We start from the raw sequence: 15477 nt of genomic DNA, 5'->3' as shown, positions 1-15477 counted from the left end.
CAATGTGAGGAGGAGTTTGATCTGATGTGCACACCGCATGGTACAAAAGAATGATAAACTTTCTGGGAACAAAGAAATGTTGGAATGATGGGGCTTGGATCCTGGCTGGCTTGATTTTAAACATTATTCTGCCTCGGATATTTGGCTGCCTGTTCTGCTTTGCCTCAGCTGTGGGTTGACTGCCTGGGCTGAGTCTTAGGTTGTGAAACACCTGATAATGTTACTAAGCTGCAATAGCAAAAAGAATACAAAGTCCTGGGCTGAGAATGGGCTGCCTGTAGCCTGGTACAGACCAGTTAAAGCGGAACAGGTGTTCTCAGTCTTTTTTCAGGTAACTCCCAAAACACGCCCACTTTTTCTTCTGTTGCCCCATCTTGAAGAAAGCTTTGAGCCCCATATTCCAGTATCCTTTGTGCTCTATTAATCCTCCCTCTTCTGAGCCCCCCCAAGGAAAAAAACCAACTAGCGGTGTAATACATAGTTCACGGGACCATATATGGGCAAAGTAGGCATTAACATAGAGGGCCATATGGGACCTAGCGCTGTGAAGGTAAGCAAGATGAGGCCACAAGATGCCTCTCATAAATGGGCCAAATGCAGTCCCATTGTGGAGCACATACACTGATCCCTGCAAATGTGGTGGCTGGGGCTACAGGGAGGAGCAAGGACAAGATCGGCCAGACCCAGACTGGTGAGCAGGAGTAATGCAGCTGTCTGTGGAACATATGCTCCCCTGGAGACTCAGCCAGAATTCCTCCCGAGCTCTCCCACTGCCGTGTTGTCCCTTAGTACCCCATACAGCACATCCCAGCTGAAAAGGCCAGAATCTAGCTCTCTCTTTGTGTCAGTTGGATGATTTCATCGGGTTACTGAGCCCCTTTACATTCAGAAACTTACGTTCAATGTAAGAAGGGCTAAAAACACATTGATCAGAAGCACCCAAAGGTCTAGAGAAGGAAGAGGAAGAAAACACAAGTTTTTTCTGGGTCTACACAGGTGAAGGTTGGGTGTAGGTTCACATCTCTGATTCTATTTCATAAAGCAGTTCCTTTCTATTGTTGAAGGGTGGGATATTTTAGGTCCAGACTACCTGCCATATCGGCGGGTAGCCATCGATTTTTTGGGGATCAATATATCGCGTCTCATCTAGACACGATATGTCAATCCCCGAATGCACTCCTGTCAACTCCGGAACTCCACCGGAGCGAGCGGCGGTAGCGGAGTCGACATGAGGAGCCGCGGATGTTGATCCCGCGCCGTGAGGACCCGAGGTAAATCGATCTAAGATACTTCGACTTCAGCTACGCTATTCAAGTAGCTGAAGTTGCATATCTTAGATCGATACCCCCCCTGGTGTAGACGAGCCTGTATCTATTTCTAGATGATTATCTTCCCAAGCTCTGTTCCATTGCCCAGAGTACAAAGCATTTTTGAAAAACATAATTTAAATAGGTGGTTTTTAAAGTACCAATGTTTAAAAAATGCACATAGAAAATTCTTTATAACATGCCAGTCATAGTTTATAAATATTTCTGCATCTCAGGACTTGTTATGAATGACAAATAACCAGAAATAACTACTTGTTACTTCTTTGATTAATCCAAATTCAACCTGTAAATTAAAGTTACAAATGTGGGTAATTTCACTGCTTTAGAGTCCTTGAACATGGGGATAGTTCTCCCTTATTGTAAGATACATAACTAGAGCTTGGGGAACCCTGTGAAACATTTCTATGACTGTTATTTCAGTATTTTTTCATAACAAGTTCACTTCAGTTGTTTTGTGCCCCTTTTACATTCACTATCCATTGCTAATCTAGCAACAGGAATGACTAAAGTAAATACCTGAAAAAAGGGAATTTTAAAATCCACTGCTCAAATATTTGCTAAATATACGCTCCTATCATAATTTAGGGCTGTTGGTTAGTTACATACATCATCCAATCTGGGAGTAGAAACAATACCAAGTTTATTATTAACTAACTGACACCATGCACATTTATTATTTTGCATATTTGCAATTAAACATTTGCAGCTGAGTGCCAATCAAGAGTTATTTGCTGAAAGAATTTGTGAATAGTTTTGAATGATGTAGAAATACCAGAGTTTCACAATTTTCTTGTAGACGATTCACAATAAAAAGAGGTTAAATTTATCAAATAAATTACTGGTTATGAACTAGTTGTCCAGCTCACTAACAGTGTATTAAAGAGTGTGGAAGAGATGCCTGGAGAGAGAGAATAAAAACATTACATTGCAGTTATGAAACACTGTTTATCTGAGGATCTCAAAGCACATAGCAAACATTGAAGGTCTGATTCTTCATTCAAATGAATTTCTTGCATGAGTAAGTACTGCAGGACTACGGTACTGACCCTGCATCATTCAAGTCTTTGGGAGTTTTGCCACTAAACTGAACAGGATCAAGTCAAACCTTGTGCATACAGGGGACGTTAGTGCATGGCAAGCTGGGGTGTCCCACCCATATGGACGCTGCTGCGGCTCATTGAAAGTCCCATAGTGCACTCTCTCGTACTGCTGTTGGAAATAGGAGGACGGCAAAGCATGCTACAGAACTTTTAGTGCACTGTAGTAGTGTCCACATAGTCCATTGCTGCACTTCAATGTAGTGTGCTGCAGATTCATGCTCCGGGTAGCGGCACACTAATGTCCCATAAAGATTAGCCCTTAGTAAGGTCTGCAAAATTGTGCCCCAATAAATTAAAGTTCTTGATGGTCCTGAGATATCTAATACCACCATCACCGTCTCACAGATGGATTAGTGAGGTGAAGAGAAGTGATTTGCCCAATGTCCCGCAGCAAGTTGGTGGCAGATCAAAGGATATAGCTCAGTAGTCATGACTCCCAGTTCCCACTATAACCATGATAAAATTCCCAAAGCTGATATCCTTGATAAGCAATGTGCTCCCCACCTGCCCCCCAAGCCACCAACACTGTGGTGCAGACACTGAGGGACAGTAGCAATGCCAGTGCTTCCATCTGCTTTCTTTTATTTCTTTGTTCTTTCAGAATCCGACGCCTGTTTCATTACATTGTGAACATGCGCTACTTTGAGATGGTCATCCTCATCGTCATAGCACTGAGCAGCATTGCCCTGGCTGCCGAAGACCCTGTCCAAGCTGAGTCTCCAAGGAATGATGTGAGTAGTGACCAAGGCAACCAGAAGATGATTGTTTTGCTTCTCTGGTAGAAGGTGTGGACAGCAGAACAACACAGATTGCAGAGTATGTGGGTTCCATCCAGTGATATCAACATGTGCTATCTAGTGGGTGACACTGGGGTTGGGAGTGCAAACCTGGGACCCTCTGGAAGTAAGTTCTGCACCCTGAAAGCCAAGTGCAATACAGAGAGAAGAAAACAGCCACCAAATCTGGCTAGCACTGATGCCGGATAGGTATCGATTAGGATGAGACTCACACTAACATAATGACAGCTCTGAGATTTCATGTCTCCTTCTGAAAAGCATTGCAGACCCAACATTGAACTTTTTACTTGCATGGCCTTCCAAAGTAGTGGCTAGTCATTTGTACCAACAATCTGGTCTGTCAATTTCCCTGCTACAAGCACTGAGGTTCTCTGGCTATTTCCTCTGTTTGAACCCCATCCACCTTTGAGAACCTCTGTCTTAGCTGTCGATTGATGCTACCTGGATGGGACTGCCTTGGAAACCTGGAAAGGCTGTGCCTTCACCAGCCAGAGGGATCACTGCTGAGCAATGGGAGGCATTTCCACACTCCTGAGGGTGGAGTACACTTTTTTTCAACAGGTTTCAAACCAGACTCTGAGCTTACATGTCCAACTGATGATGCACACACAAATGGGCATGCACCTTATATCTACACACAAAGCCACAGCTGCAGTCACAGCTTGGATGGCTGGACACCTGTTGTGTTAGCAAATAGGTACCCATTGGGTTTCTTGGAATGCATCTACTCCATATCATCCATATTTGAATCAGGATACTCAGATGCTGTGTCAGCCAGTCACTAGATTTAAGATGATTAGCAAACCTCCCCACTCGTCTCATGTGACTTTTGAGAATGAAAGCTATATTAACCTACGGGCCCAGATTCAAATACTCTTGCTCTTCAGTAACTCCTTACTCCACGAGTAGCCCTATTATCAAAGGTATCGGAGGTACCTGGCCCTAAATTAGCAACAGGCAGCTATGAAATAAACTAGCTATGGAGAAAGTTTCTTCCTAATCAGGGACAGCTCTAGACATTTTGCCGCCCCAAACATGGCAGGCAGGCTGCCTTCGGTGTCTTGCCTGCGGAGGGTCCGTTGGTCCCGCAGCTTTGGCGGACATCCCTCAGGCGTGCCTGCGGGAGTTCTGCCAAAGCTGCGGGACCAGCAGACCCTCCGCAGGCAAGCCACCAAAGGCAGCCTGCCTGCCGCCCTCGTGGCACCAGCAGAGTGCCTCCCGTGGCTTGCCGCCCCAAGCACACGCTTGGCGTGCTGGGGCCTGGAGCCGCCCCTGTTCCTAATACTTGCTAGTTAGAGGTTGGTTTATGCTCTAGACCAGAGGTTCTCAAACTAGGGGTCGGGACCCCTCAGGAGATCGCAAGCTGTCAGCCTTCACCCCATACCCCACTTTACATCCAACATTTATAATGGTGTTAAATATATAAAAATGTGTTTTTAATTTATAAGAGAGGGGGTCGCACTCAGAGGCTTGCTGTGTGAAAGAGGTCACCAGTACAAACGTTTGAGAACCACTGCTCTAGACCAGGGGATTTATATCTCTTCCTTACACTCCAGAGGCATTAGCAATGCTATCATCAACTATTGCAGAGGGAAGCACATTTGTACAAAGGTGTTGGCAGGGAAGCAAATTTGGAAAATATTTTCAACTCTTGTGATTTAAAACGTATTCACTTTTCTATTTTAAACCTGCTATGTACATGTGCACACAGATGATCTCTCACATGTGCACACAAGCGTTCGGACAGTGATTTCTTTTGTAAAAAAAAATATTGTTTCAGTTTCATGGAGGGAACTCAAATTTGTGGTCTAAACTACCTTAAAGCATCCCATTAAATGGATGTTATGCAATGACACCTTGGTAAATATGCCATTGCTGGAATTGGCCTTCCATACACTCTTTTTGGGCAGATCATTTCAGAGATTCTGTGCTCAGTCTCCTTTAAATACAAATTTCTCTTTCTGACTTAGGCGCTGAAGTATCTGGATTATATATTTACGGGTGTCTTTACTTTCGAGATGGTGATAAAGGTAAGAATATCACCATGGGTATTTCTTCAGCTTTTCAGATTCACTGTGGTATATTCTCAGCTGTCCAGAGCAAGAGATATGAACAGGGCTGGTAGAAAATGAGATATTTCTCATGTGTGTAGAAAAATATTGATGATAAGAAGTTCTATCCATTATGAACAGGACTTGGAAACAGCTGGCACACACCCGTACATCATACCAGCTACTGTCTTGTTCTCCAGAATCTCAGCTTTTGACTTAAAAAAAAAAAAAAAGTTTCTTGCTGTTATGGTTGTGAAGAAAATCTCAAACATGTGAATGGAGTGTGATGCAGAAATGTCAGCGTGAGTCTGCAGATACTCGGAACCCTAGTTCTCAGAAGTGCGAACAGCCCCATTCATCTCAATCAGGTGTAAACTCTGAGGCTCAGTGACGATTATTCAAAGGTCAACATTAACTATTTCATCCCACACAAAAGAACAGAGAGGGAGGGGATCACAGATCTGCATGGTGTAATGTGAGAAATCTCTCATTTGGTTGCTGCAAACATTTGGGGGGATATTGCCACTGATGGAGTTCCAAACACAGTTTGTTCTTCCTTGGGCCGCTTTCTATAACTATTACAGTCAGGTAGTTTGGTTCCCAAGTAACTTCCAGCAGAGTTGCCTCTGTGGATGTTATTTAATTTAATTTTGTGTAGTTGGCAAAATGCATAGGACCAGTGCACTACAGTATGTATGCATTAAACAGTGAGAAAGTAAACAGTACAGGTGAATGTATATTTAAGAGAAAAGCAAATTACAAAAAAGGATCCAAATTGCCCTATTCTCGGCATAATCTCTAATGTGTGTTCATTGTACCAAACTACCACACAGTGTGGCATAGGAAAAGGCCAGGAAGTGGAAAATTAAGGGGACTGACAATCATGGAGTGCACTGGCAAAAATACGTGTAAGGAAGCTTACAGAGCATCTAACCCACACGCCTCCTGGTGTTGTGTACTGTCCCATCTAGTGGCATCGAGACCACTTAGAGAAAGATTAATGAGCCTGCTGTACAGGCTTAGCTAAGGGCCATTTGGCTTTTGGCTTATGCACTAAGCTCCAGAGGTCCACGGTTTGATCCTGGTGACCGGGGTCTGTCAGCGTTACAAGTGAGGGCTCATCCGGGATTTCAACTGGGAAGATTCTAAAGCTCGGGACACACTTCCTCAGGTAGGGGAAGTATGTAAACCACACACCTCCTGGATGTGGTGTTCTGTCCCATTTAATGGCACCAAGACCGCTTAAAGAGAGAGATTGAGTCTGCTGTACAGCCTTAGCTAACAATCGGTTGGTTTTTGGCTCATGCACTAAGCTCCAGAGGTCCCCGGTTCAGTCACAGCAACCAGGGTCCGTCGGCCTTACGCTTGCACTACTCCTGACTCTAGTCAACATTATATGCTTCTGAAATACTAACTTCTCATGCTAAATTACAAAAACAAACCTCCCTTTCCCCTACTGAAAACTTGTCAAAAAAAAAAAAAGCATTGCTACTGTGTAACTTTTGGTATAAAACTTCTCAAGATAGTTATGTCCCAGACAGACTGCGAAGATCTACAAAAGGACCTCACAAAACTGGGTGACTGGGCAACAAAATGGAAGATGAAAGTCAGTGTTGATAAATGCAAAGTAATGCACACTGGAAAACATAATCCCAACTATGCGTATAAAGTGATGGAACTCCTTACCTGAGGAGGTTGTGAAGGCTAGGACTATAACAATATTTAAAAGGGAACTGGATAAATGCATGGTGGCTAAGTCCATACATGGCTATTAGCCAGGAAGGGTAAAAAATGGTGTCCCTAGCCTCTGTTCATCAGAGGATGGAGATGGATGGCAGGAGAGAGATCACTTGATCATTGCCTGTTAGCTTCACTCCCTCTGGGGCACCTAGCATTGGCCACTGTCGGTAGACAGATACTGGGCTAGATGGACCTTTGGTCTGACCCAGTACAGCCGTTCTTATGTTCTTATGTTCTTATTAGAGCCGAGTCCAGGCCACAGTGTGCCAAGCGCGTGCTTGGGGCGGCATGCCGCAGGGGGCGCTCTGCATGTTGCTGGGAGGGTGCAGGCGGCTCCGGTGGAGCTGCGGGACCACCGGACCCCCCGCAGGGAAGCCTGCAGTAGGTCCACTGGAACCACAGGACCGGTGAGCAGCAGAGTGCCCCCCGTGGCATGCCGCCGTGCTTGGGGCGGCGAAATTGCTAGAGCCGGCCCTGGTTCTTATGGGGTCTAAATTAGCTGTTACCATTCAAGAAAGAGATCTTGGAGTCATTGTGAATCGTTCTCTGAAAACATCCACTCAGTGTGCAGCGGCCATCAAAAAAGCAAGCAGAATGTTGGGAATCATTAAGAAAGAGACAGATAATAAGACAGAAAATATCATATTGCCTCTATATAAATCCATGGTACACCCACACCTTGAATACTGCATGAAGATGTGGTTGCCCTTTCTCAAAAAAGATATATTAGAATTGGAAAGGGTTCAGAAAAGGGCAACAAAAATGATTCAGGGCATGGAATGGCTGCTATATGAGGAGAGATTAATGAGACTGAGACTTTTCAGCTTGGAAAAGAGACAACTAAGGTGGGATATGATAGAGGTCTATAAAATCATGGCTGGTGTGGAGAAAGTAAATAAGGAAGTATTATTTACTCCTCGTAACACAAGAACTAGGGGTCACCAAATGAAATTAGTAGGAACAGGTTTAAAACAAACAAAAGGAAGTATTTTTTCACACAATGCAACTCCTTGCCAGAGGATTTTGTGAATGCCAAGACTATAACAGGGTTCAAAAAAAGAACTAGATAAATGCATGGAGGATAGGTACATCAATGGCTATTAGCCAGGATGGACAGGGATGGTATCCCTAGCCTCTGTTTGCTAAGCTGGGAATGGGTGACAAGGAATGGGTCACTTGATGATTACCTGTTCTGTTCATTCCCTCTGGAGCACCTGGCATTGGCCACTGTCAGAAGACAGGATACTGGGCTTAGATGGACCTTTGGTCTGACTCAGTATGGTCGTTCTTATGTTCTTTATTTTAGAAGGAGGTTTTGTGAAGGCACCGAAATCATTTGATTAAGGATATAGGGGTTCATCTCATTGCAGATAATACATATCCCTGCTACACATCTGTATTTGGAGTTGGTTCCTATGTTTTTACATGTGGCATGTTAATTTGTTTTCTCTGAAGATGATTGACCTGGGGCTGCTGCTTCATCCTGGCTCCTATTTCCGTGACCTGTGGAACATCTTGGATTTTATTGTGGTCAGTGGGGCCCTGGTGGCATTTGCCTTCTCGTAAGTAACTTTTCTTTAGAATCTGAATTTCCAGGAAAGGAGAGAGGAGGGTAGATGTGACACTGAACTAGAGCCATTTAAAGTTCAATAGTTGTGGTTCCATTTCACAACATGTTCATGGCTTTCACAGCCCCAGTTTTTTCTTTTAAATTTTAGGTCAAAACAAACTTAAAACTTCAAGTGAAATTTTCATTTTCTTTCACCCAAAACTTAGGGGGAAAACAACTTTCCATAATGTCAACCTCAATTAACAAGCTGTTCTAGATTTCATGGAAACTTCACCTAGGTGTGTTTTGATCCCAGCTGCCACTCATTCGAATCTGGACCCATGTTTGTGACCTATTGGCAAGCCTTTGCTGGCTCATTGCAAAAGTTTCTTGCAGCTCTAAATATTTTTAAGCTGCCTTGATTGAGAAAAAGAAATGATCACAGGAGATGGAGCCATTTAAGAAAGTGCATTTTTTCATCAGATAATGTATATCTTTTCCCCAAAATCTGGAAAAACATTCTTTTTAGAATCACTGCAGCTTCTGCTTTGTGTGTTTTCTGTATTTCTCCCCCCTCATTCTTTTTCGTTAAAGATATTTACATGACAACAATTTCCAAGTTTCTACAGAGGTCCTCTTCTCCTGCTGCTTATTCAGTACCTCAAGTCACTATCCTCAGTTTCTGACATCAGTATAATTTCCCAAACCAACTACTGTGATTTCGCAGAACATTTTGATATCAAGTGAGGAATGAGCAACAGACACAGATGAATTGTTAAGAAACCAAGATCCTCTTTTCATTCATATGCCCTTACTAGTAAAGAACACAGGAGGAGAAATACAGACACTTCAGAACACAAGCTGAAAACAGTGGGAGTCTGGGAGAACATTTCCTGTGCTGTTGTAGTGTGTAGTTTACCAGTTGCATTATGAGGGGTTTCAGTATGCCTCTGAAGTTCCAAGTATTGACCTGGAGGCAAGTTTAAAATAGGGGTAGATTAAAGTGCACTAGGGAGGTTCTAGTTCATGGCAGCAGCAGGGTCCATATGGATACTTAATGCATGGCAGGCTAGTGCAGGGTTGATTTACACCCCAGATGGCTGCACACTGGGTGTGCATATAGACAAGCTCTAACAGTGTTTTACCTGCCAATCAAAAGAATGAATTTGCTCCTGGCAGTTGAGCAAGGGGAAGTGTGCAGGCCTACCCTATATGTTACAGAAATAGAACCATTTCTAAACAGAAGGCCAGATTTACTTGTGTTCTTTGGTTGATTTGCATAACTCTAACAATGCAGAACCACCATAAACTCATCTTAAAGTTAAGATAGGTCTGTGGTTGCTTTGCATCACTGTAGCTACATAAAGTTGCCAGAGCATCCTGGTGCATCTGGCCCAGAATTTTTTCTTCTTCTGTAGTTTCAGAATTCCTTCTGGGTTGTGTCCATGAAGTCTACATGTTTAGATCTTTTGTTCTAGTTCAGTGGCAAATGCTCTAAAAAACAAACCCAAATCTAAGTTGATTTGTCCTCAGTTACTGAGACTGTGAAAACAATAAGATGTGACAGCCATGTTTTCCCTCTTCCCCCAGGGAGAGAGCATTGGACATAGGCTAATGGAAACTTGTATTAAATCACAGAAATAGATCCTTTACTCCTCTAGATTTATTTTCAATAACATGATGGTGACAAGGACTTTCCCAGAAATGGATAGATTACAGCATATGGTCAAACTGTATCATTTGCCACCATTAAATGAAGGTAACAATGTTGACTAGTGTTTGGAGAAGGGGACTGCGAACTGGGAGGTCTGTGCTCTGTTCCTGACTTGGCTGCTAATGAGCTTTGTGATCTTATGGGCAAGTTGTTTGAGGCCCAGATTTTCAAAAATGACTTCTAGTTTTGGTTGCCCACTGCTTTGGATACCCAGTTTTAGGTACCGAGGGTTTGGTGTTCGGAAGGGCTGAGAACTCCTAACTCCAGTTGAGGTCAATCAGGCCCTCCATACTTCTAGAAATTAGGCCCTGGTTGTGTAAAGTTGGGCAAAAAAATTAGAGGCCACTTTTGAAAAACTGACCCTAAACTTCTCTATGCCTGTGTCTCCTGATCTGCAAAAATGGATATAGTAAAACATGTCAAGCTTTTATTTAGTGAGGCTTAGGTAATTAAAGCTTGAAAAAAAAATTAGAGAGCCTCAGATGAAAGGTGGTCTAGAAGTGTTAAGTATTGTTAAACATAAATGTCATTTTCTGGGAAATAATGTCTCTCTCTGTGATCTGTTGTAAATTCCTGATCTCCCTCTCTAGTAAGAATTCACACTTCCAGGAGAGGTTGGGAGGAGAGGAATCTAGGGAGCTTGTCCAGTCAGAGAAACTCTTGTGTGTCCTGAAGACCAATAATATCATTGGTCTTTAAACTATCTACTCCTTGGTGAACATGGTTCTCTTAAGGTAATGTAGAACATCAGCAGATTTATAGAGCCTTTTATGTTGCTGGACAAATTGTTTGTGATGAAAGGTTTCTAGTTTCTGCTCCTCATGAGAGTGTATTGTACTCAGCATTTCTTTAGTTTGCTCTGGCATTGCTATCTAATGGTATAATATCAGCCTTTGCACTTTATTTGCACATCTTTGAGCTGTACTTCATGACAGCGTGTCTTGAACGACATGTGTGTTACATACTCTTTTGAGTAAATGTTGAGAATAGGTTCATGGAAAGATTATAAAGGGAAGGGGGCAGGATGCTTACACTTGCACCTTTTTTGGGAGGCATGGGGAAACTGGTTTGGATAAAACAAGAACCATCCCAAACCTTAGCCCAGAGTTGAACTGAATCCAACTTTTTTTGCGGTCTGGAAGAGTTTGAAGAATTTTCTATTTTTGCTGCTGCTGTTCTTGCTGTAGTTTCTATACTTCCATATTCCAGCTGGGATTTTAAATGCTGAAATTCCATGAGAGAGACAATATTTTCAGGATTTCTGGACTCATTGGATGCAAGAAGTACCAGCAATCTTGTGAGAGCCTGTTCTCCAGAGTTTCCTAGTCCAGTCCTGCTAACGTAAGGGTTTTGGACAGTTCAGATGAAGTTTGGATAAACATTCAGGCTCCTGGGTACTTATCCTAACCAAAGGCCCTCTAACTGAACGTTGTGGATTTTTGTTTATCACTAGAAAAGAACTTGATTTGGTAAGTGAGATGGGTGATTTTGTTGTGCCTCTGTAGGGATTTTTTTTGCTATCAAATGCTAGAGCACAAATGTGGTAGAGCATACAATAGTCTTGTAAACATTCTTCATTGCAGCCTTTACTGATTCCAGTCTGCAACATGACAGCTCAATGACTACCTCTCAGCCAAACCCATTTAATTCACCATTTTCTTGTTCTGCTATTTGGTAGTGGTGATCTGTATTCAGTTTTGCCAAATGGACATGTCAAGCGGACAGCAAGTCAAACCAGCCCATTCAGAAACATGGTCTGCTGGAATATTGCAACAGCATCAGCTTGTTAATATAGATAATAATATGAGTCACTGCTGCACCAGTCCACCTTCTTCTGCTCATAGTTCTTCAGATTGTAACTCAATTTATTCTTTTCAGGGTGGGCCCCAAAGAGATGCCTGTAAGCAATGAATAATAACAAAAATTATATATCTTCTATATAGCAGTCATCTTCCTGTGTTGATGATAAAAATGACATGAGGATTGGGCTGTATATTGTTGTCTTTAAAGATATGGAAGTGGAAGGGCTTAAAACAGCCTTGCAAATTTGTTATGACATTTGGCCAGCCCCAGGCACGAATTCTACTTGCTCAATCAAATGATGCTTATGAATGAGGGGGCGGGGGAAACTAGAGATACACTCCGTGGGCATCAACAACAAAAAATTACCCCAGATGTGTAGAATTTTGCACAACTTGTTTAAAGTGAATGAATTTACCATAATTTGCTAAGCAATAAAAAAAATTATTTCCTCCCAAAGTGACAATAAGTTGAAAGTATGGCAATACTGTCCGTTTGTCAGTAGGATTACTCCAACACCAGCCAGGGTGTGTGTGCCTATGTCACGTATCAAATCTATTGCTTATTTCCTTGGTTATTTTATAAGCATTGAGTTTAGGGTGGGTGGTGGGGCAGGAGCACATATCTCTTTGTGCAGTGGGTATACTGTATAGACCTCTGTTTCTGTTTGTCATTGACTCTGTGCTCTTTCTTTGTCTCCCTGTTGCTGGAATCTCTCTCTAGGAGTTTCATGGGGTAATGCATTATTGCTCTCTTGCTGCATTGTTATGCCTGTGAACTGTGTGTATTCTCGGCAGAGTATACACACTCACCTGTGGAAATGATCCATGTTACACCCATTGTGTTGACTCCTTTGTCCCTTCATTACCCATTGTTCAATGACATCCGCTTCCTCTTAACAGCTCTCATTTGTCCCTGATTACTGTAGCCAGAAGAATAAACCCAGGTTGCAGTTCCTATGTTTAGCAAAAGTCACAGATTGAAATAAGCAAAATTATATGTATCCAGCTACAGTGTGAAAGATTCGGGGAAGTGACTTATTGGGACTAGCCTTGATGTGTGATATAAGTCTGCATGAAAAATAATAAACAACTTGGCATCAGAGAAGCAGGGTTTAGTTTCACGTAGGGGGTTGCATGTGTAAACTCCATTAGTGGTAACGGAAGTTTTATGCATAGCTTTCTGCATTCGTAAGAATCGAACCCTGCGTGAATTCTGGTTCTGTGCAACTGACAATAGAGAAAGCTCTCTGACGCGAAAGCTACGTGATGTGGGGTTTTGAGGGCACTACAAAAGAAAGATGTTGCAAGAGTGACCTTTAACCTCTTTGTCAGGGGATCTCAGTTATGTCTGTGGGACACAGGAGCTGCCTTTTCAGGACCATGGAGAGCTCCTCCTGCCAGAAGACAGACTGTGCCATCTCCTTTTCTGGCTTTCTAGAGTAGGAGAAGGGGGCAGAGATTCTCCTCAGTCTCTCTGCAGAGGAAGATGAAGAGACGGAATGAATGGGACAGGAGTTCTGTGATACAATCCAGGAAGTAGGGTGCTCTCTTCTTTCTTCCCTTTTAGAAGCTGGATCAGTTAGGTATTGGAAGTAAATAGAATTACACTCAGGCAGAACTGTGACCTCATTTGCTCTTAAGCGGAGGAGTTCACGTTCTGCCTTGGGGATTTCAGGCGATCACAAGAGACAGTGGCTCTACCTCTCCATGAATATTTGATGATAAGCCTTGAAGAGCCCTGTGTACATGAAATCAGAGCTGCTGGCAGGAGCAACAGAAACAAGAAGCTTCCATTTGAAAGATCTATCAATTTTTTAACAGATCATTTATTTATTTTAAAAAAGTACTTATGAGGTTCCTTTTGTTATTTTTAATAGTTTAAATGTATGGGCAACTCTCTACTACAGGACAACCACAGCTGGCCTGATGCAACCAGTTTTGGCCATTTTATTTTTTCTTTTTATTTTTTCCATGATTTTTTTGATTTTTGGGTTGCTATTTTCTGTCCATTTTCTATCATACTCTGCTGTTCAACCAAGTTCATAGTGCAGTGAAGATCAACTCCCCCTTTTCTTTCTCTCACACCCACAATGTGTTTGTGGGAATATTAGACAGTGAAATGCATCCTGGTGCATATCCAGTAACTGAATTGTAGTACATCTGAGCATCCCAGTTTGTTTTCTAGCCTCGTACTAGGGCATTTTGCCAATCAAATTTGGAAAAGCCCTCTGTTTAAAAACAAACACTCTTGTCCTTGTACAGATAACTAGTTAGTGGAGCTGTCAAAAGGGGGTATGTCTCATCAAGATGTCACTTGCATTAATCCATCACATATAGTCCTGGACCTTTTAAAATTCCACCTCTCCTGTAGGGAGAGCCTTATTTTTTTCCTCAGGAAATCAGGATGGGTTTTTCAAAAGCACCTCCATGACTTTCAATGGAGCTCATGCCCTTAATTCACTCAGGTGCTTTTGAAAACCTCACTCTCATTGTTATTGACTGAGATCCTCCTAACACACAGAAAGAGTTTTAAATCTTGAAATCCTTTATTAGGAATTCAGCATGCCTCCCGTTCTCATCATTGATTGGTTTTGAAGTATATACCTGCATCAAGAAGACTGGTGGCTATGTTGGGTGGGAAGTGTCACCATAACTGTTTATTAAGCCCCATATCTGTTAACCTTCTACCCCTCCCCAGGAATGCAGTCACTTAATATTTGGTTATAAATTGGTTATAGATGAAGCCTACTGGATTTCCAGTCTGCAGTAATGTCTTTCCCACCTGAGGTTTGTGATCACAGTTCTACAGACATAGCCTCCCTCTCCCAGATCAATCGTCCAACAGCTTCCCTCTGCACAAAGAACAGTTTCAGATTTTAAACATTGCCTCTTATTCATTGTAATAAATTTTGCCAGTTCCAAAACGGCTCCTGAGCACGGCTGTGTAACTACAAGAGTCACGGCCTCAGCCATCAATGGATTTCTGGTTTGCCGGAGTTCATGTTTTGTGCTGTTTTAGATACAGTGCACCCCATGAGAAGCCCTCCCTGATTGCCTGTATTTCATTCTTTCCCACCTACATCAGGACGTGTAGAAACAGATCCATCTGTTTCCTGTGCTTCGTAGTGTAGGTGGGCTGCCAAAAGCCAGTTCTTGTTTCTGTATACTGAGAGAACTAGATTTTTGTTTGCAGAGATGAGCATTGTGTAGCTCACACCCACAGGTACCTACTATCTCTTCTCTTTTCACAAGACATTTGAATCTCATTTTGTTTACTGTTCACACATCCTGTTTCAAAAAACAAAATTGGGCTGTGAAATTAGTTGTTTTTCTTTTTGATTCTTTCTTATGTCTAAGTGCTCCGTCTTCCAAATAGAAAAGAAGGATGAGCAGTTA

At 42.5% G+C, this 15477-nt stretch overlaps 1 protein-coding gene across 11 annotated transcripts in view; it reads left to right on the top strand.

Annotated features, from left to right (window-relative positions):
* The window catches only part of CACNA1B (calcium voltage-gated channel subunit alpha1 B), a 530102-nt gene that overhangs the window by 403378 nt on the left and 111247 nt on the right, over nt 1-15477 (top strand). For all 11 annotated transcript variants that reach the window (XM_050926295.1, XM_050926292.1, XM_050926289.1 and 8 more), the window contains 3 exons: nt 3030-3159; nt 5196-5255; nt 8472-8578. In XM_050926295.1, coding sequence (XP_050782252.1) covers nt 3030-3159; nt 5196-5255; nt 8472-8578 — 297 coding nt within the window. The remainder of the gene's footprint in view (nt 1-3029; nt 3160-5195; nt 5256-8471; nt 8579-15477) is intronic.

This window comes from Gopherus flavomarginatus, chromosome 17, assembly GCF_025201925.1.
Source record: "Gopherus flavomarginatus isolate rGopFla2 chromosome 17, rGopFla2.mat.asm, whole genome shotgun sequence".
Lineage (NCBI taxonomy): Eukaryota > Metazoa > Chordata > Testudines > Testudinidae > Gopherus > Gopherus flavomarginatus.
The sequence above is the reverse complement of the archived record's forward strand: the minus strand, read 5'-3'. Positions and strand labels throughout refer to the sequence as shown.